The following is a 20,090-nucleotide window of genomic DNA, read 5'->3' as shown; positions in this document are numbered from 1 at the left end:
GGTGTCAGGCAAGCTGGCTTTTATATTATAATTTCACAGCAATTTCAAAACCCATTTAAATCTCTCCTACCTGTCACGATTAATTGTGCTTCCTCTGTGAGATTGAGACAGGCCAATACAACAAAAACTGCCCACACACGCACACATACCATCCATTAATATCACTGTATAATTTATGACATAACCCAGACATTATAAATTAGCTAAATAATGACTCTTTTAAATCACCTCATCAAACAAAAACACACTCACTTGCTCAGCGGATCTCATCCTCCCTCTATCTCTAGTTCTCATTGTTTCAAGGGAGGATTCCCATATAATTTAAGTCTATTGAACAGTAACTATCCCCTCCCCCCTTTACAGAGGCACAATCGGCGCATTGGCTTGATTTTCTCATTAATTGTCTTCCTTTGTTATGCATATTAATGCACACATTATCTGTGAGATTCAGCTACTGTTGATGATGTGGATATGTAAGATTTCTTACATGACATACCAAAACATACAAGCTCAGTTCCAAAATCTAGAGAGCTGCCTGCCTATGCAACTACCTTCTAAAGGTGCTGTCACATTTACTGTTTTTGTAAATGTATTCTGTATTCAGTCGGAATAAAGTCATTTCAATAGGAATCTGTTTCAAACAAGGGGGAAAAAGTTCCACGTGCAGATTTTGGTCGCAAGTTGGTCAAGTGAATTTGTCATGTTGACCAACAGAAAGATGCTTGGTTTGAAAGGGTATTCTGTGTTCATGTATTGGTATTGACACTATTGACAATGGACCTTTTTACCATGAAATTATGCTGAAATTTCGTTAATGTGACCTCATCTAAAGGCAACATTCTAACTTAAATTAAACGTCATAAGAGATGGACCTAAATTATCAAAGATTTTATTTCAGGATGTAAATTTTACAACACAAATTTTTTTTAAATCATTCAAATAGCATTAAAATCAAACATGGAATTAACATAATATTAAAAGGAATTTGCACATGCCCAACAATATGCTAAATTATTAAAATTAACACAATTATTAATTGTTAACACACAAAATGCTCTTAACACAAAGTTAGAGCTTAGTTCCAAGATTCCAAAATGTTAACAGGTTACCAAGCTAACAACACAGTACTCTATAGAGCATAAAAAACAAAAAAAAAATTGTATCTATGATGCTTTATTTATAATCGGTTTCTCGACTGGTCCGGCACCTTGAAAGGATTTTTTTCACTGAGCTCATGGTAATGAATTCTGAGATTGCCTTCTTAACCAAAACAAGATATCTTAGAAGGCAGCATAATTTTGTCTACCTTTTGGATTACTATGATCTCTTAAAAATGATTATCTGTTGGCAGCTTTCATAACAGCATCTGATACCTACAAATTCCTCTTTTTTCCCCATGAGCTATATGTTGCTTTTGAGCAATTGACTGACCTAAGAGCATCCTTTGCCAATAGCTGGTTGAAATATGAAGCCTGCATCCTGATGTTACCTTGTGCTTTCATGCCATATGAGACATTAGAAAACCAGCTCACATGTACTTGAGTCTGTGATTGCTATTCCATGCACAGTGTCTGTAGTTCCCACACTTACATTAGCATTACTAACATTCTCCCAGTCCTGTACTTTAAAGTTTATGTGAAGGAAAATGTTGACACACAAACAAAACACTACAGCATAAAGGGTTAGTTCGCCCATTTAAGACATGAAGTTTTATGGAATCCTTACCAGCACTATAGTGCATACACACTGACCCACTCTGTTGTCACCTCCCTGGACAGAGTTCTGGCCGCTGGAAGTTTTACAAGAAAGTACTCCCGGTTAGTTTCCGGGGCCACAAAACTGTGCGTTTTTACGTGAAAAAATTATTTGCGTTTCAAAACTTGATTAATTTAACACACAAAAAACACGCCGGTCAAAATTCATACCTCAGTTTTAATCGGCACTATTTTCTTTCCATTTCTATCAATCCGAGCTGCTGTCAACGTCAACAGTGCGCACGTTCTGATCAGCTGTTGATAGCGCCACTCGCTGACAACATGTCTGACTGCGAAACTTCTGATGATGAAACCAATTTTAGCACAATGTCAGACGGAACAGATGAGGATGAAAGTAATTTTAGCACAACGCCAAAGGGATACCTTTATGAACCGGAGTAGGATATAACGATGCCGAACTTCAACAGATGGAGATAGAACGGGAAGAGAGAGTGAACTAAATCAAATAGTTTTATCAGCAAATTGTACCTATATCCCTATATACTGTTTTTATATTAGACATCTTTTCACGTGTTTTCCACTGGAGTCTAAACATCAGCTTGTTTACCGTACAGTTTAGACATGGGATCATAAAGTTAGTAGGCTAAAGAGCTTACCCGTGGTACTGGTACAGCAAAACTCTTTAAAATCAGTTTTTTTTCTTTTTCTTCCTTGGTTGGGGATGTAATCGTCTTCGCTGAAGTGAGCACTGCACACAGCATAATCCTTGATTCTGGATATTTTAGCTCCCGCAGAGTAGCCGATGGCAACCAGCCAAGCTGTCTCGTAGCTATAACGTTATATCCGAAACAGGAAAACGATGGAATCTGAACGGTGATCCCGGCACATTCTTGTGGTCACAGCCTGGAAATTTACAAGTTCACACCATCGTTCATTTTCTACTTTTTACATCGTTTCGTAATCGATTGTGTAAACACTATGGAACAGCTGATCGGAACGTGCGCACTGTTTACGTTGACAGCAGCGCGGATTGATAGAAATGGAAAGAAAATAGTGCCGATTAAAACTGAGGTATGAATTTTGACCGGCGTGTTTTTTGTGTGTTAAATTAATCAAGCTTTGAAACGCAAATAATTTTTTCACGTAAAAACGCACAGTTTTGAGGCCCCGGAAACTAACCGGGAGTACTTTCTTGAAAAACTTCCAGCGGCCAGAACTCTGTCCAGGGAGGTGACTACAGAGTGGGTCAGTGTGTAGCCTATGCACTATTAGTGCTGGTAAGGATTCCATACAACTTCATGTCTTAAATGGGCGAACTAACCCTTTAATGTGCATATCTGCAGGCAGATCTAGTGTAGCCAATCGAATTTGAGTCAAGCGTGAGTTAACAGAGATATTTCCTGTTTAAAGTTTGGAAATGTGTGAATATCACTGCACTGCAGAGTGCACTGCACTGGAAAAGGTCAGTGCTTTTTATGGTATTGTAGTGCTTAATGAGCTGGGCAGGAAGCCCAGATGTGAAACCATGAGGATTCATGATTTTGTGACCTGTGTCTCTTAGCTTACTGGTTGCTGCAATAACCACCCAGTAAGTTACTTTTTTTTTACAACAAATAACAATAGAATCAGAAATTACATCAGCGTAAATCTTCTTCTGCAAATCTAGTGATATTAAACAATGCACCCTGATTTGTCTACTAGCTAAACATTAAAACTTTCAATTAGGCTGAAATGCAAAAATATACAGTTCATTTAACACATGCTGAGCCCTATAAAACCTGTAATGTATTGGCAGGGATTTGAGAATAATACATTTAGATATTATTATTATTATTATTTAGAAATTATTAATTGAACTATTGATTTTTAACTAGATTAGATTAGTTTAAATTAGATTTGAAGCCAACACAGATAATGCCTGCTGGAGAAAAGCATTTTTGCAGTGATATTCATGTGACAACTAGCCCAGGTCTGTATGATTTCATTAACATAAAAAATATGTGCCTCATGTTTTATAAATGTAACACATTGCTAAAATTGTGAAATAACATCTGAATTGAAAACAGATTAAAAAAAAGATGGCTCTGAAAATAGTCACAACAGATACATAAAATGCCTTTGCTGATATCCTTAATGGATTGTAATTATGAGCTGAATTTACATAGGACCTTTCAATGTCATGCAGCGCCATCAATTCGCTTTAATCCCATAGATAAAAACATAATAATAAAAACACATACATAATAGGAATGATAGGAAAGAAAAGCATGTAAACAAAAGCAATTTGAAAAAAAGAAAAAGAAAAGAAAAGCTTGTGGTTTTGTTTTAAATAGAAATCATTGTCATAAATAGATTCTGTTCATGGATAATTTAATAAAATGGTGCTTACCTTTCTGCTTCATCTGGAAGTATTCATGGGAAATGTACAGTGCCTAGCATAAGTGGACACAACCATGCTAAAGTTGACTAAAAAGAGGAATAAAAAAATCATCTTTTGGAAATTGATCTTAATGCCTTAATTTAAAAAATGAGGAAAAATCCAACCTTTAAGGACACCAATTTTCTTTGTGAATGAATAATGTATCATAAATAAATAAATGTTTGTCCTTTAATACAGGTTGCATAAGTCAGGACACCCCTATGTTAAACTCCCATATAGTCAGGCAGATTTTTTATTTTTAAAGGCCAGTTATTTCATGGATCCAGGATAATATGCATCCTGATAAAGTTCTCTTGGCCTTTGGAATTAAAAAATCCCCACATCTTGACATTCCCTTCACCATACCTAGAGATTGGCATGGGGCACTTTCCATAAGATCATCTCTCAATGCAAATCATACCAGCTATTAGGCTAACTGAAATAACAACATGCCAATCGGATATGGTGAAGGGAATGTGATGTGGGATATTTTAATTCCAAAGGCCAAGGGAACTTTATCAGGATGCATATTATCCTAGATCCATAAAACAACTGGCCTTTAAAAATAAAAATCTGCCTGACTCAATGGGAGTTTAACATAGGGGTGTCCTGACTTATGCAACCTGTATTTTAAGGAAGAACATTTATTTATTTACGATATATTATTCATTCCAAAGAAAAGTGGTGTCCTTAAAGGTTGGATTTTTCCTCATTTTTTTAAATTAAGGCATTAAGATCAATTTCCAAAAGATAATTTTTTCCCCTCTCTTTAGCCAACTTTAGCATGGGTGTGTTCACTTATGCTAGGCACTGTACATAGCTTAAAGGCCCTTCAAAAATCCTGCTGGGAAGCTTCTAGAAGTATGATAACAGCAGGTGAAACTGCCTTCGGCCAATGGCAGTAGGAATCTTCATAATAAGCTCCTAACCTACAGTAAATGTGAATGCTAAAATAGATATTTACATATGCACATTTTTTTTCACTTTAAAGGAAATGGTGAAATTATTTTGGTAATTTTATACTCTCTTGTCATTTCTACGAAGCCCTGGACGACATGTGGATTAAAGAAGAAAAAAAAATAGGATATATGAATAAAAAATTCGTACATTCATTTTAGTTAAATCGTGGCCACGGATTAAGAATTTGTTCCTACGAGTTCCCTTGTTTTAGTAATTCATAGCCATGTTGAACTAATTTGTTCCCACGTTTTGATTTAACTAAAACAAGGAAACAAATTATTACAACATGCCCATGATTTAGTAAAACGAGGGGACAAAGAATTACATTGTGCGCAAAATTTATTTAAAACGAGGATTAGTAAAATTAGTAAATTAATTATTAAAACGGGCTGAAGTATTAGTAAGTTGTGAGAACAAATTGTTAATTTGTGGCAACGATATACATATTTTTGTCCCACGTGTCATGTTTGGGGCTCCGTACCTTCAAAATCAAATGTTAAAAATAAAAAAAATAATAAATTGTAAGATAAGGTTTTGTCTTGCAGATGATGCAAATGTCAAATGATTAGATATTTTAGATTTGGAAACTGCACAATGTTTGTTGCTGCCATATACAGTATGAGTCTTAATCTTTGGGGTTTTCTTACACATGCACACAAGGAGAACCTCCTTCATTTCTTCATAATTCGAGGATTCTTTTCATAGTCTTTATCTTATATGACCGTTATGGGCAATTGCTGTCCTGTTTGAGATGTAACATCAATGCAGCACTGTTTCAGACATTGTCTGTTTGCCTTTGAGGGTATTAGGACTGGATTTTGTTAATGAACACATCCTTTCTGTATTCTGTTATATTATGTTTTTCTTCTTTTATCTGAGCATTGACCAGTTGGACCATATTTGTTGGAATAAGGATAATGATTTGTACTAGATTATGTGATATGTAGAAGATAGCAAGCATTATTTATATAGATAACATTTATTTGCATGGTGCCTTAAATGCTTCAGACCAAAGGGCCAAAAAAATTTTTTTTTTTTAAATTCTGATGTTTACAGTTTTCCCATCATAAATAAACTATTTGTCATACAGTGCCTACAGTTAATCTGGAAATAAAGGCTCTTAAAAGGTCACAATAAACGATGAGCCGAGCTCTCGCTGAGCTAAAGGTTCCTGTGTGTGTGTGTGTGTGTGTGTTTGTGTGGCTCTCTTTATCTCCAAATGCCTGGACTCTATTGCTCTGATCAAATCAAATATTGGTGTGCTGCTAGGCCACATCCATCTCTCTCTCACACACTTAATAATTGATGGCTAATGCCTTATTAATGTACTTTGACTATTAATACAGGCTGACACATGAAGGCAGGAGCCATAGATCTCAACACACATGGAAAATAATGTAGGAGGGACTGAATCAAGGAATGAGAAAAAGAACATGCAGTAAGAGGGAATAAACACATCAAGACACACTTCCTTCACTCTGCGCACTAGAACTATGTTCCAAAACATCCTACATAGACAGAATTTGCACAATGCCATTGGGTATAACATATAATGTCATATATAAATCTCACACTTCCAGTTTCATTACAGTGTGAATGGACCATTAGACCATAAGATGTATAACCCATATTTAGCCCTACATTTTAAACTTATGTATTTTAATTGCAAATAAAATGTTCATCCATTTGATTTACACAGTTTTAACACATAAAACTGCACATTTGTCAGTCATGAAACGAGCACCACGGGTAAGATTTCTGCAAAAAAAAAAAAAAAAAATTCATGGCACAGTATATTATTAATGATTTTTAAATTTGCATTTATTCAAATAGTTTGGAATCAGCATACATCTGTTCATCGTGAAAACAGTTAAATGTATTAATATAAAAACTACTTATTTACATTGTTAGTTTGGGAACAAGCAATTAGAGATAGAAATAGAAAAATTGGATTTACTTATGATAATTATAAACCTGATAATTTTGTATTTAAAACACATTCAGTTTATTAGCACTATTACAAAAATCTTACTTGTTTAATTTATGGACTATTGTCTTCGAAGGAAGAGGAAATGCAGAGCTGTGAATAAATGCACACATGAATGCAAGTTCACTCAGTGTCATCAAAAGACTGTTTGGAGGATGTGCGTTTGATGTTGAAAACACACCACCTGCACACATGCAAAGTAATGGCACTTTCCTGTGGCGTTATCGATCTGACAGCTTGACCCGGGAATTCACAGGGGGCTCTGGAGAAAACTGGAGAGAGGGAGAATAAGAGACAAACTGACAGACAGCCAGGAAAACAGAGAGACAGCAGGAGAAAAAAAAAAAAAAGAGAGAGAGAGACAGAGCAAATTAGCAATGACTGATAAAAAATGACGCATGAAATGCAAGCGAATGATTAGTCAAGACAGACAGCAATAAACACTCATTCTTAGAACCAGACCAATATATACACACGCAGACGTCCCTGAGCTGCAGTTGGAGTGGGACTGATTGTCTTAATTAAAGTTGTGATATGAAATGGCTTCCTCCACGTAGACTCATGTCACCTCGCAATGCGATTACACTTGTTATTGCACTGTAGAGCTACAGTCTGTCGGGCTGTGAGGAGAACGAGAGACTGAATCAGAAAGAAAGAGAATAGAACGCAAATATATAAAGACAAGGAAAGGAGGAAGAAAAAAGTTGGAGAGAATCCTGTTAAGGCCCTGTCACATGACTGACGTCAATGTTGCCTGATGCATTGAACTATGGATTGAAGCATCTGCTACAGTCTATCCTTTAATGCTGCAATGCATGCTAGTCATGCTCTATAACATGGAGGCCAAAGTTCAAACAATTTCAACTTTGACCCCATTTCCAGCTGACCTTTTAATGCGCAATCAATAATTACTGTCAGTGACAGGTCCTGTGATTCATAAATGCTTTTGGCTCTCTAATGAGGTCTTGTAGAGACTAAAGCAACCAATAATAATTGGATCTTGGACACCTAATATAAAATGGCTGTATCCATCTTCTTCCGGTTTGGGGAACTTCCTCTCAAATCATTTCAAATCATATGGTTGGTCTACAAATATTTCTTATCAGCCAGTTTGACTGAATTTGCTTTGTTTTATTTTCAGACGTCAGAAGAATACCATAACGCTTGGTATTATGCTAATTATTTTATTTTTTTCTTAGTATTCTGCTGTAACAGTATGAAAAAAGACAAAATATACTGTGCATTTGTGGTCTGCGCTCCTGATTTACTTTACAAAATAACCCATGAATGATTCACTGTAATGCACAAAGAAGTAGTCAATTGTTACTGCTTTTACTTTCTTGTTTAATGTTCGATGGTTAAAGGTTGAGTAGAATAATCTCACTTCCTTGTACCCAGTAAAAAAAATAAAAATAAAATAAAACCTTATTGCGTTGATAGAGCGGGGGCTTTCACTGATTGTTTACAGTTTAATGGAAGTTACCCTCATTATTTGCGCAGTTCATTTCTTGATGATGATCTTGAGATGTATCAAATATGTATTTTTATTATAAAAATACATTGTATAGAAAATGTCCAGTTGAAAAAAACACGTTTGTGTGAGATAATAAAATAAATTTAAAAAATAAATGTGTAAAATACTTAAATATATACATGAAGATCAGTCACAAGTGACATTTCTACTTTACTATATTTTTTGATATGTTCTATATTTTTAATTATGTGGAGCATTACATGGCATTACATGGCTTCTTTTAAAGGGTTGTCAATGGACAATTAAAAAAAAATATATATATACTATATATATATATTTTTTTTATTATTATTTAATTTTTACAATATCCACCTCAGTCAAAACAACCAATGTGTTGTACACAAACCAAAACCAAATAATAATAATGATAAATAATAATAATGAAAAAGTTTGCTCGCATGGGGAAGCAGAAGAGAACAAGGAGTAAAAGAGCAACAAAAAGATAGAGAATGAGAGAGAAAAGTGCTCTGACATGTTATCTTAGTAACAAGATATGTTGAGCTTTTGTAAACATGACAGTAGAAACGTGCAGACACATACACACACATGCATTTTTACCACACCTGCTTACTTGACGAAGGATGCACATATGGTGCACTACCCATCGCTCTCCCAGTGCTGCTGAACTCCGTTGCCTCCACTGTGTGCCTTCCCAGAATGCACTGCTTTGACACTTCAGCACACTTCAGAATTTGTCACTGCTTTCACAGTCCCTTTGCACCAAGCCAGAATATATTTTAAGCCTCTATGCTGCCTTGTGTACCCCTCCTGAGTCTCATTTTCAAACCTAGAACAGAAACGTATAAACGTATAATTTTTGCATCTAAATTCTATTGAAATTCTTAGCTTTTTTGTTTGCTTGTCTCTACACATTTACACAATATATTGGCAAGATGCATATGCAACTTTGATTGCGTACTTATGAATGCTACATGACAATGCCTGTTTAAGCCACATCAGAACCTTGAAATATTACAACTGCAAGAGCTGCAAAGTATCCATTTAGCATTTTAGCCATTTAAAAACCTAGAATAGACCTTTTTACTGTTCAAAGTGGGGAAAAATATGTTATTCCAATATTGACCTATTGAGTACAATTAATACAGATGAGATGACCACAATATATTCTAATCCAAAGGATAAGTTTGTTAACTAAAATTAAATACACTAACAAATTACTTTTATATATGCTTTTCTCAAATAGGAAAAGGGGACCTGATCGGCTCGGACTCGCTGACAAAAGAGCAGGTGATCAAGACCAACGCAAACGTGAAAGCTCTGACATATTGCGACCTGCAGTACATCAGCCTGAAAGGACTGCGAGAGGTGCTGCGCCTCTATCCTGAATACGCCCAGAAATTTGTCAGCGAAATTCAGCACGATCTCACCTATAACCTGCGGGAGGGCAGTGGAGCTGACGTGAGTGATGCTTGCAAGCACACATGACGGTATTCGGGGCAAAGGGCGACAATCCTTCGATTCTACATATATGACTGTAAAGGTCAAGGAGTGTGCATACAATAGAGCTTTTTTTTTGCCTGAATCATGTGCATGAGGGACTGAAGCAATTACCTCCAAAGTACAGGTCAGGAGTCGATACATCGCCTCGGATTGGATTATCAATATTGGACGGCTGTGCTGTGGTGCTGATATGAGTCCTATAAATAGTGCATCATTCAAATAGACAAACATAATACAGTCACCTTCATGAACAGTGCTGTATCAATTTTGCTTCAGATTTTTTTATCATAAAATAGAAACATGTTATATATAAGAATAAAGAGCTATAAATAGGGATGTATAAATGAATAATTGTCATCATTTACTCACCCTCGTGTTGTTCCAAACATGTACGACTCTGATACAGAATATAAAAGAAGATATTTTTAGAAATGTTTTTTTTTTTTTGTCCATACAATGGAGATCAGTGGTAACCATAACAGTTTGGTTACGGATATTCATCAAAATTGCTTTCTGCAAAAGACCGATTAATAGGTTTGGAACGACATGAGGTTGAGTAAAGGATAATACAAATTTCATATTTGGGTGAACGATTCTTTAAATTGAGATTATCTGAGAGTATATCTCAGATAAACTGGTCTTGGAGGAATTTGATGAGAAATGTTTGAGTTCATAATGTGATCTCTGACTTTTGATTGCAGAATTTGGTATCTTGACAAATTTGAGAAGTTTGAGACTATGTCTTATAGATTTCTAGAGAAAAATTCAAGATTGTTTTTTTTTTTTGTCTCTGGATAACAAAATCTGATAAGCAGACTTCTTACATTAGAAGTGTTTTTCTTACATTAGAGAATATAATTAAATTGCTGATCAATATTAAGGTGACGCTCATGAACAGACAATTTTGCTAAATGACAGGGAATAGCTGAGGTAGAGTCCAGAACTGTCTCTCTTGTTTCTGTACTCCTGTATTTGGTGTTGTATGATAAACACCATAGCGAATACAAAAATCTCAATGGCTGTTTCATAGTGTAAATACTGTTTGACTTCTCAATGACAAACGAATTAGAAAGAGAAAGTTGCACACCGTCGCTTTGTGTACCACAGTAACAGGGATAACCGCTGTATTTCTGCTCGTCTGTAGACCTTATGTGGCCCCACAAAAACGGCAGTTCAACGACAATATTCTAAAGATGGCTGCGCGCTTGTTTCTCTAGCGCTTAAGCTCTATAAGCATCACCAACAATCAGAGACTAAATTAGCATGTTCATTCAGACCGCCTGCTATTTTTTATGCATTGTTCCGAACAGACAAATCTCATGCGAAAATCTTAATTTTCAGGCAGAACATTTGTGTTGGTGTGAACAAGTCATTTATGGAAAAAAACATTTGAAATATGAATAAAAACGCAAAAAAAAATCCATTCCACTTCCACAAGCCCAGTTGACCATAGTGATTTTGTGCATGTAGAGTGCAGTTACTCAATGAATTCATGAGCCATGACCTACAGATTGGAGGTATGTGTATGTAACGCTGCATTACCCACATCTACAACCAGCAGAATACAAAATGGTTCCCCATCTGCTGTCTTTGGCATCTTTCCTTTCTTCTTGCACATTCTTTAAGTCAGTGTCCTTTCCCTGACTTGGATAAAGCCGCTACCCCCCTCTTCTTCAGGATGCACATGTATTGCCTGTGCACGAGACCCCTCTCATGTACGCCCTCACACACACACATTTTCCCAGCCTTGAGTGTAACTTGCAAGGACAGGAATAGCAGAAGGCTGCGGTTTGGAGTGTGTGCTGATACTAAGAATAGCACAGAGGGAAGGCGGGGACTCCGTGTTGGCTGGGTCTCCCACGCCTCAAGCTAAGATTGGAGTCTGGCAGATAAAAATAGCTCTGAAGCGAGAGGCACGAGGCGGGGGGGAGAGGTGCCTCATTTCTCTCCTTTTCACTTTTCCTGCAGTGCTGCTTCTGCAAGGTGTCACATGTAGAAGAGAAAGAGAGAGATCAAGTAAGAAAGAAAAGAGAAATTCATTACAGTTGATTGGTGGAGTGGCCAGTAAACATACTGTATAAAATATACTTCAACCTTACCTCAAATGACCTACCTCAAATTGTGCGGGTTGTTGACAAGAGGTGTTCGGTCGGATATACAGTTTTCACCAAGCAATATCAAGGGACTTGTTTGACCTGAAAGACCACCGACAACACCCTAGCAGCTGCATAACAATGCGCTAAATGCTTCTCAGAACACCTTAGCAACCGCATAGAAATGCCCCGGCAACCAGCAACAATAGCTTAACATCTTGGCAGTGACTTTCGCATATGCAATCACTTCATTTCCATCAGAAAATGTAAAAATCATGTTTGTTTGTGCCATGACATAACGGATTCAGCATCGATGCTCATTTCACATGTGTGCAACCCCAGAACGCACACAGAATACCAATGAGCACACTCTCACACATACATTTCTGCAATTGCAGAGCTGGTGAGAATAGAAGTGTGGTTATTGGGGAAGCATCACTATTACTATCTGTGTGTATGTGTGCATGTTCTTTTAGGCTATATATGGTTTATGAGGACACAAATGTGTATCATCATGACATGGGTATTATAACATAAACAAGGTTTCTTCCTATGTCCTTGTATACCAAATAGCAAAAAACTATCTAAATGGTGGGTTTTTTTTTTTATTATTCAAAAAAAGTTTTCTGTGATGAGTAGGTTTAGTGTAGGGGATTGAAAATGCAGTTTGTACAGTATAAAAACCATTATCCATTAGCTATGGAGAGTCCCCATAAACCACATATTTAAGTGTGTGCTGTAGGGCTTTGGAGGAGAAAGGTAATGCATTCTTTCCTCTCACTCTGGTTATACTTAGCCGTGATTGACTGAATTTGGTGACTCGAGGGACATGGAAATGTCTAATTATAAACACCCTCTCCTTCTGTCTCTCTGGAGAAGGGGAGGGAAAGAAAGTGAAAACTTCTGTAGAAACCAATTTAAGCATCTTACACACATGCATACAGACTCCTCTTGTGCCACTGGGGTCTGTGTTACTAAGATTGGAAGGAGATGGCTAAAAATACATTTTGCTTTAGGTGGGGTGTGGGACTGCAGACGGAGCGTGGGGGTGGAGATCATGAGAGGAAGGGGGGTGGGGGGGGAGATGCGAAGACAGAGGGGCAGGGTGCGGAAAACGGGAGGGGGGTTGCGGATAAAGATGGAGAGATTTCAGTAAATGTGAATGGGGGAGAACAAATTGAGGGATGGGAAGAAAGGGACGGGGAGACGAATGGAACCATGTTAATTTGAATTACGATAAGCTTGAATTTTGTTATTTTTCAGCCTCTTTTCTCCCTGGATATGTGATGAAGTAGTTAAACTGTATGAGTTGCTATCCAACAGCGAAGGACGGTGATTGACACAATCTTTTATGTGTTTTGACAAAACAAAAATAAACAGTGCCGCCTCCCCTCTCTGCAACCTCTTTTGCGGTGCCGCAGGATATCGCTGTTTGCAGTCATCCTTTTTATGACATTCTAAGAACATGCAGTGCCGAGAGAGTTTAATAACGAAGAAATCGAAATCAATTTCAGCTTATATAAAGAAGAATGTTTTTCTGGGGGAAACCAATTGAGGTTCCTTACTCTAGTACAATGGAAAAATATACAGAGAGTGGAGAAGGACAAGAATAATCAACAGGCTGTGTTATTCTGCCACGCACTGGTCATGACTCTTCACTACTCATTTGAAAATAATTTTTATAATTACACGCTATTGAGAACCGAGACTGGTTTTATAAAAAATTAATTGTTCTTTAATAACTAGATTTGACTATTCAAATGGAAGTATATTAGTGCTTGCAAAGCAGCAGTAGAATGGTGTTAATGTTGGAGGTAACAGGTTCGACACAATGGCACAGGATCATGGCAGTGTAAAAGTGATTATATATGGCTAAATAGATAGTAAGATCACAGTTTACTGTGCAAATACATGCAAGATAGAGGGCCAATCATTGTTTGGAGTGCAAATATTACAGTGACAGTGTGTTACATTTTGTTAATGGATTTTGTTTTTTAAACTGTAATATACATACACTACCGTTCATGTTTTTGAAAGAAATCGTATGCTTACCCAGGCTGCATTTATTTGATCGAAAGCAGTAACAGTGTTCCTTTGAATTACTTTGATTCCCGCGTATAATTTATTCCTGTATTGGCAAAGCTGAATCTTCAGCATCATTACTACAGTCTTCACTGTCACATGATCCTTCAGAAATCATGCTAATATGTTGATTTGCATTGATTTGAACAGAAACTTTGTCTTTACTTTCACTTTTGGTTGTGACTTTGCAGAAAATTGTGCAAAAGAAAAAAACAGATTGGAACATAAATACAGTGTTGCCTCACAAATACTAAAGTTAAGTGCTATCAGCCAAGCTCTAATCATTAAACTCATTTCTGTTGGTCAAAGACGTGTATCCAGCATTATATAGACAACAGCATTATTAATCCTGCTCTGTCTCTCTCAGCTGGACTGGGAAAGCAATGGCGGTCTGGTGAAGAAACTTCCCGCTATCCGTGAGGACGAGGAGAATGATGAAGAGCAGAAATCTGTGTCAAGAGCCCCACGGTCTCCTCTTCGCCTGACCCGGGGTCTCAATTCCCCACTGCGATCGCCACTCCTCCCCCCTCGCCCCTTCCGCCCTCCATCAGACCACACGCGACCCGCCACCCTCCAGATACCTGTGGTCAGTTTCAGCAGCGCCCCTCCAGAACTCAGCCCCAGGTACACATACACATCTCATCCTCAATGAGCTGTTGCCCTCTGGTGGCTCTCATAAGAACTTTATATATTTATTGCATTTAGAAGTAGTATCCAGCTACCATGGCAACCAGTTTTGGTGGAATCTGCTTGCTCTAGTGATTGGCTCTTCAATTTCACACTAAGAAATCAAAGCTTACCTAAAGCTGCAATTTAGTGAGCTGAAACCAAAGGAATCCCTTTCTATATAGGCATTTTATATGTAGACATTGATATGATTATGCATTTAACCACACTGCTTAAATCTCTCGCCAGTCCTGGATCTGCTGCACATGAACAACAGTGGATTTTTTTCCCTAATGTCTCTGCAGGTTTGTGGACGGCATAGAGACAGAAAGCAATTCCAGCTCAACACAAAGATTTGAGTTCGGTCCCAGCCTACCTCACAGCGGCCCCCCGTCCCCTTCCCCAGGTACAAACACATCTACAAGACGGAATGCAATTTCTGGAAGGAAATATTGCGAAGTGATATTTCCAAAAATATACTGTCTTGCACAGTCAGACTTATTCGGCAGCTTATTCTGGCCAAGAACCGCCCACTTAGACAGAAAGGACCATCTGACCAAAATGTAAAGCTGCCAACTATTTTTTTAAAAATTTTTTAACACATCCACAGGGGTGGTAATGAAATTGGATATATAAACCTCAAAGCAAAGAAGAATATTGTGTTGTACAGGGATATATATTAGCTATTAATTCTTCCTCAGAATCCATTGTAACAGCATGGGAAATTTACAAACAACTTTAATTCTGGTGCACCCTGACTCAGGCCCTGTTTACACCTGGTGTTTTAATCAGTCTCTTTTGTCCACTGTCAACCACTTCTGTCCAGATTTCTTCAATGGGAGGGTCTATGGGCAGGTAAACGTATGGGTTTTGGCTAATGGACAAAATAAACTCACATAATTTACACATAAACATGCCTGCTTTCGTTACTGCTCTGATAGCCACAAGACCAGGACGAACACAGTGAGTTCATGTTAGAAATCAGGAATGTTGAGAGAACATTGTGCTTGGTATGTTTTTTTTGTCTTCAAAACAACCTTGGGTCTCCAGCCCACAAAGTTTAAATCCCATCTGGCTAGCACGCTTCCTATAATGTTTACGCGTTAGATCAATTGGCTGTCTTTCTTCTTGGATGTTTGAAAACATTGGATCACATGAGCGTCTACACTACGAAAGCAATCTGGTCAAATGCATTTTCGACTACCTCTGAGAGTGATCGAAAGTGGACAAGCTCCTGGAAACCTGTATTTAGCGTCGTCCACTTGTGATATGATCGACCAAAACACATCTTAATACCAGGTGTAAACAGGGCCTCAGAGAAATTACATAAAGCCAACCAATCAGATTGCGCCTCTTACCAGTTTTGTGTATGCGCATGAGATGGTCAGAAAATGGTCCGTGTTACAGTGAACTTTTCTTCATCCATCCAATCCTCTCACTCTCTCACCTTAAAATATGCTTCATCTCTACAACAAACTCAATATATGAAAAAATCTAAACTTACCCCATTTTGTGTGCAGCGAACCAGGAGCAGCTGGAGACCAAGCAGAGCATCACCAAACTGAGCGAGGAGGTAATTGAATCAAGCACATTGAATCAAAATAAATCAAATTGTATTCAACATAAATATAAAACATTTTTAAACATAAAATGTTTAAAATGATTGCACAGCTAGTAGAGAACAGCTCATTTGAATCTGAGTAGTAGTCAGAGACCTGAAGAAGGCCTGAATTATTCATTTTGAGACTGCAGAGAGATATGAGAGACATGCCACTAGCAAAGCTATAAAGAAGTTGTTGTGATTGACCAATCAGAACCACGCTTTTGTTTAATGTAGTTTATTCTAACTGTTGGTGCAATAATACTTAACTGAACTGATGTGCGGGAACAGCTTTGAATGAAGAACATCCAATCAGATTTTGTGGCCAGAACGATCTCATCCATATCTCACATTCCTCTGATCTCATTCACAGATGACTAGTCTGTCCCAGCAAGTCTCTCAACTGAGCAAAGAGCTACAGGAAATGACACGTCTCCTCCGGCCCTTGCTTGTCATTGGATCTCAACCCCTCCTAACAGCCATCAGTCCAACAATACCTCCGTCTCCCAGCAGTAGCAGTGGTCCGACAAGATCCACACCACCACCTCCTTCGCCCACAGCCCCACTGTCTGCACAACTCAGGCCTACATGCTTACTATTGGACAGCGCAGAAACTGGAAGCATTGGCTTGCCCAGCTGCCTCATACCCACCAGCCCACCTCAAAGACACCAAGCACATGCTCAGGTGTTTCCGGCAGGCTGTTTGAGGGGACCTTCCCTGCCAGTTCTCCTTTCTCCAGTGACAGCCCAAACGGAGAGGCCAGGCGGCCAGGTAGCTCCGACCCAGCCACCGCAGACCAGTCACCCCTCATCTCCATCTATAACCTTTTCTTCCTCGCTTCCTTCTTTCCGCTCCCAGTCTACTTCCTGCTCTCCCTGCCAAGGGCCTCACCGACCTGCCAATCACAGCAGAGGTTTGCTACCTAGACCCCCCTCACAGGACACCCCACCTCCACCTCCCTCTCATTGCTCAGCACCACCCTCGATCAATAACTCCCCTGGCGACCACAGGCTGGGGATCAACCCATTCCCCTCGTCCCCTTCCTCTGCTGACACCGCTCCTCGGATTCAGCCACGGTCATGCACTCCTCCTTCTTGTCCACACACCTCCCCACCCTTGCCCTGCTCCCTGCCAGAAACCCAGGCCTCTTTCGGCACTTCCTGGTCCCCGCAGAACCCCAGGTCGGGACCTCCTCAGTTAGAGTTTGAGATGCAAGAGTGGGCAGCAGGAGGGGGGCCTACCACAGAGCATATCAGCTTCATAGATGAAGAGGGACCGCCACTGTGAGTGACTGAAAGATGAATAATACTAGTTGACTTAGCAAATAATGAAGTGATGAACTGGGCCAACAGCAATTACCCCAACACACCTACATTCTGAATAACAGACAAAACTAATTCTTGTTTCTAAAGGATGACACTCGTAATTGGACAAATTGTGGATCTGTTCCAAACCCTAGTGAGCTGCCTAGCTAGACAGCATTTTTAGCCATCATATGCCCAACTTACACCTTTTCCAAATAGTAGACAGCTAAAATTATTTGGTCTTGTAAGGATTTTGGCCAGAAATTAAGTCACCATTGCATATATGGATCATAGATAAGATATCTCAGATAATAATATTCAGATAATAATTGCATTATTAAGACACTAACAAAAGGCAATTATAAGGATTATTAAAAATAAATAAAAAAACTGCGCAACTACATTTTACTGCTTAAGCCATTGGTATTTCGAGTGTTTCCGAATGACGTTGCAGTGATCATGTGGTACAAGTTGGAGCTTTCAGAAAATTCTGTGAATTTTGTAATTATCAGGCCTGAGGACGTGAGCGGTTTTTATAAGTAGACATCCTGCAATTATGGTATTTGATACATGGCAGGAACACATTTATTCACAGTTGACTCCAACACAGTCAAAGTTTAACATGCTGCTAAGCTAATGCAAACTGAACTTTAACAATGGAAATTCCATCTAATTATATACTAAAAAGGTTTAGCCTAATACTGTGTACTATGTATTTTTGAGAATTGAGTAAGCAATTAGCATTAGCTTAGCAACATGATAACATCTAAGTCTTCTAAGAGATAAGCTATTTTTCAGCAAGGATAGATGCTACCAATGAAAAATGTCAGAATAAAGTGAAATGGCAGCTCACTATGATTTGAAACCGCACCTCAGTACTTGATACCAGCCAGTCACTCTCCTCTGATCACAACTTCATGAAGTTTCTCTTCTAAAGGCTTTATAGGGCCTTCACAGGCACCATAGTCATCACAGAGCATGGTGACCCAAACTGCGAGCATCCCGCTGCGGTCATAGAAACCCTTCTATGGGAATTTAATATAACATAAGTGAAAGTGCACTGATAAAACTTGAATGTCTGTGCACTAATCATGCACAGAATACAGGAATTGTCAGGTGGTGTTTCTTATCTCTGTATTACCTAAATAATTTTATTCTAAGAATTTCCCACCTTATAAAACAAGTTTATATTTAAATTTTCAGACTTGGTAAATGAATGAAGCTGTCACATTCTCACCATAATAATTAATTTGTTTCCTCCAGACTGTCTTAGGCCAGTTAACACATTCACTAGCCGGAACCATGAGTTGCATATTTAGTCAGAATGAAGACCTTGGGAAATGCCTTTCCTTCACTTCTGAATAATGATTTCTTCATTATATTCCATCAAAACAAGTATGATTTAGAGTAAGCAGAAAGTGTAATACTTTGCTCACATGCACATACATACAACCAGTGTCTAAAATTATGTGGTAATTGATTCATGCCATACATTTTTTTTACCAGCCATGAAACTATATTTTATATTATTATTTACTTAAAAAGTATATATATATATATCACAATGGATTTATTTAGTCATTTGTCCCTTGAATAGTAGGAGCAATCAGCGCAGGACATTGTTGTTCACAGCATCACAATTAAGCCAAACTCTCATGAACCGCCACACATCCCCACAAGAAAAAAAAAAAAGAAGAGGAAGAAAAAAAAACTTTGCGTTTGTTGTTTCATTTCAGTGGTATAAATGTCACAAGTGTGCCACCTCATTTCTGGAGCTATGCCAATAAATAAATACATTTTTAAGAAAAACTTTTGATGGTATATTTCCCGCTTAGTTAAAAGTTATATTTCTCATTTGCAATTGTTATAAAAAAAAAAAAAAATTATCATTCTTGCATTGTAATTTAACCATGAATGTTAAAATTGCTAAAAGAATTACCAGCCATCTGGTCATTTCATTTACTTGCCAAAGCCAGTTTACTTACATTTGCACTTGGCAAGTGTTCATTTATGACCCAGTGAACAACCATGGATGACATGCAGAGCGTTGTAGCATGTAATAGCCTAACAAGTCATGTTCTATTGCCCAAGTTACTCCAATCTTCTTTAAAAAGGACAATAATCTCAATACCACAAACAGATTAAAAAGGTGAAACTGCGTCATTGTAAAATGCGAAACTAATTCTATTTAGCGGTCAGACTATGGGGATGGCATGCCAAATGCTGGGCAGCCCATGCAGGGTCCCGAGAGCTTGGCATGACACCTAA

General features: G+C 38.1%; 1 protein-coding gene and 1 long non-coding RNA gene across 3 annotated transcripts in view; one reads left to right on the top strand and one right to left on the bottom strand.

Annotated features, from left to right (window-relative positions):
• Positions 1-18,085, top strand: part of kcnh3 (potassium voltage-gated channel, subfamily H (eag-related), member 3) — a 138,338-nt gene extending 120,253 nt beyond the window's left edge. Inside the window, exons 11-15 of the mRNA XM_077215893.1 lie at positions 9,820-10,034; positions 14,619-14,875; positions 15,223-15,323; positions 16,438-16,490; positions 16,891-18,085. Coding sequence (XP_077072008.1) covers positions 9,820-10,034; positions 14,619-14,875; positions 15,223-15,323; positions 16,438-16,490; positions 16,891-17,805 — 1,541 coding nt within the window. The 3' untranslated portion in view covers positions 17,806-18,085. The remainder of the gene's footprint in view (positions 1-9,819; positions 10,035-14,618; positions 14,876-15,222; positions 15,324-16,437; positions 16,491-16,890) is intronic.
• Positions 7,134-11,826, bottom strand: LOC143723468 (uncharacterized). Of its 2 annotated transcripts, none has more exons than XR_013197122.1 (3): positions 11,623-11,826; positions 9,179-9,402; positions 7,134-7,380 (listed from the first exon to the last, which is right to left on the bottom strand). It is a non-coding gene; the product is annotated as an uncharacterized LOC143723468 (long non-coding RNA). The 2 variants fall into 2 exon arrangements; XR_013197123.1 differs by lacking the exon at positions 11,623-11,826 and adding an exon at positions 10,188-10,274.
• Positions 18,086-20,090: the final 2,005 nt, after the last annotated feature.

This window comes from Siphateles boraxobius, unplaced genomic scaffold (assembly GCF_051911475.1).
Source record: "Siphateles boraxobius isolate OS27281-9 unplaced genomic scaffold, OSU_SipBor_1 7, whole genome shotgun sequence".
Classification (NCBI taxonomy): domain Eukaryota; kingdom Metazoa; phylum Chordata; class Actinopteri; order Cypriniformes; family Leuciscidae; genus Siphateles; species Siphateles boraxobius.
This window is presented reverse-complemented; position numbering and strand designations above follow the sequence as displayed.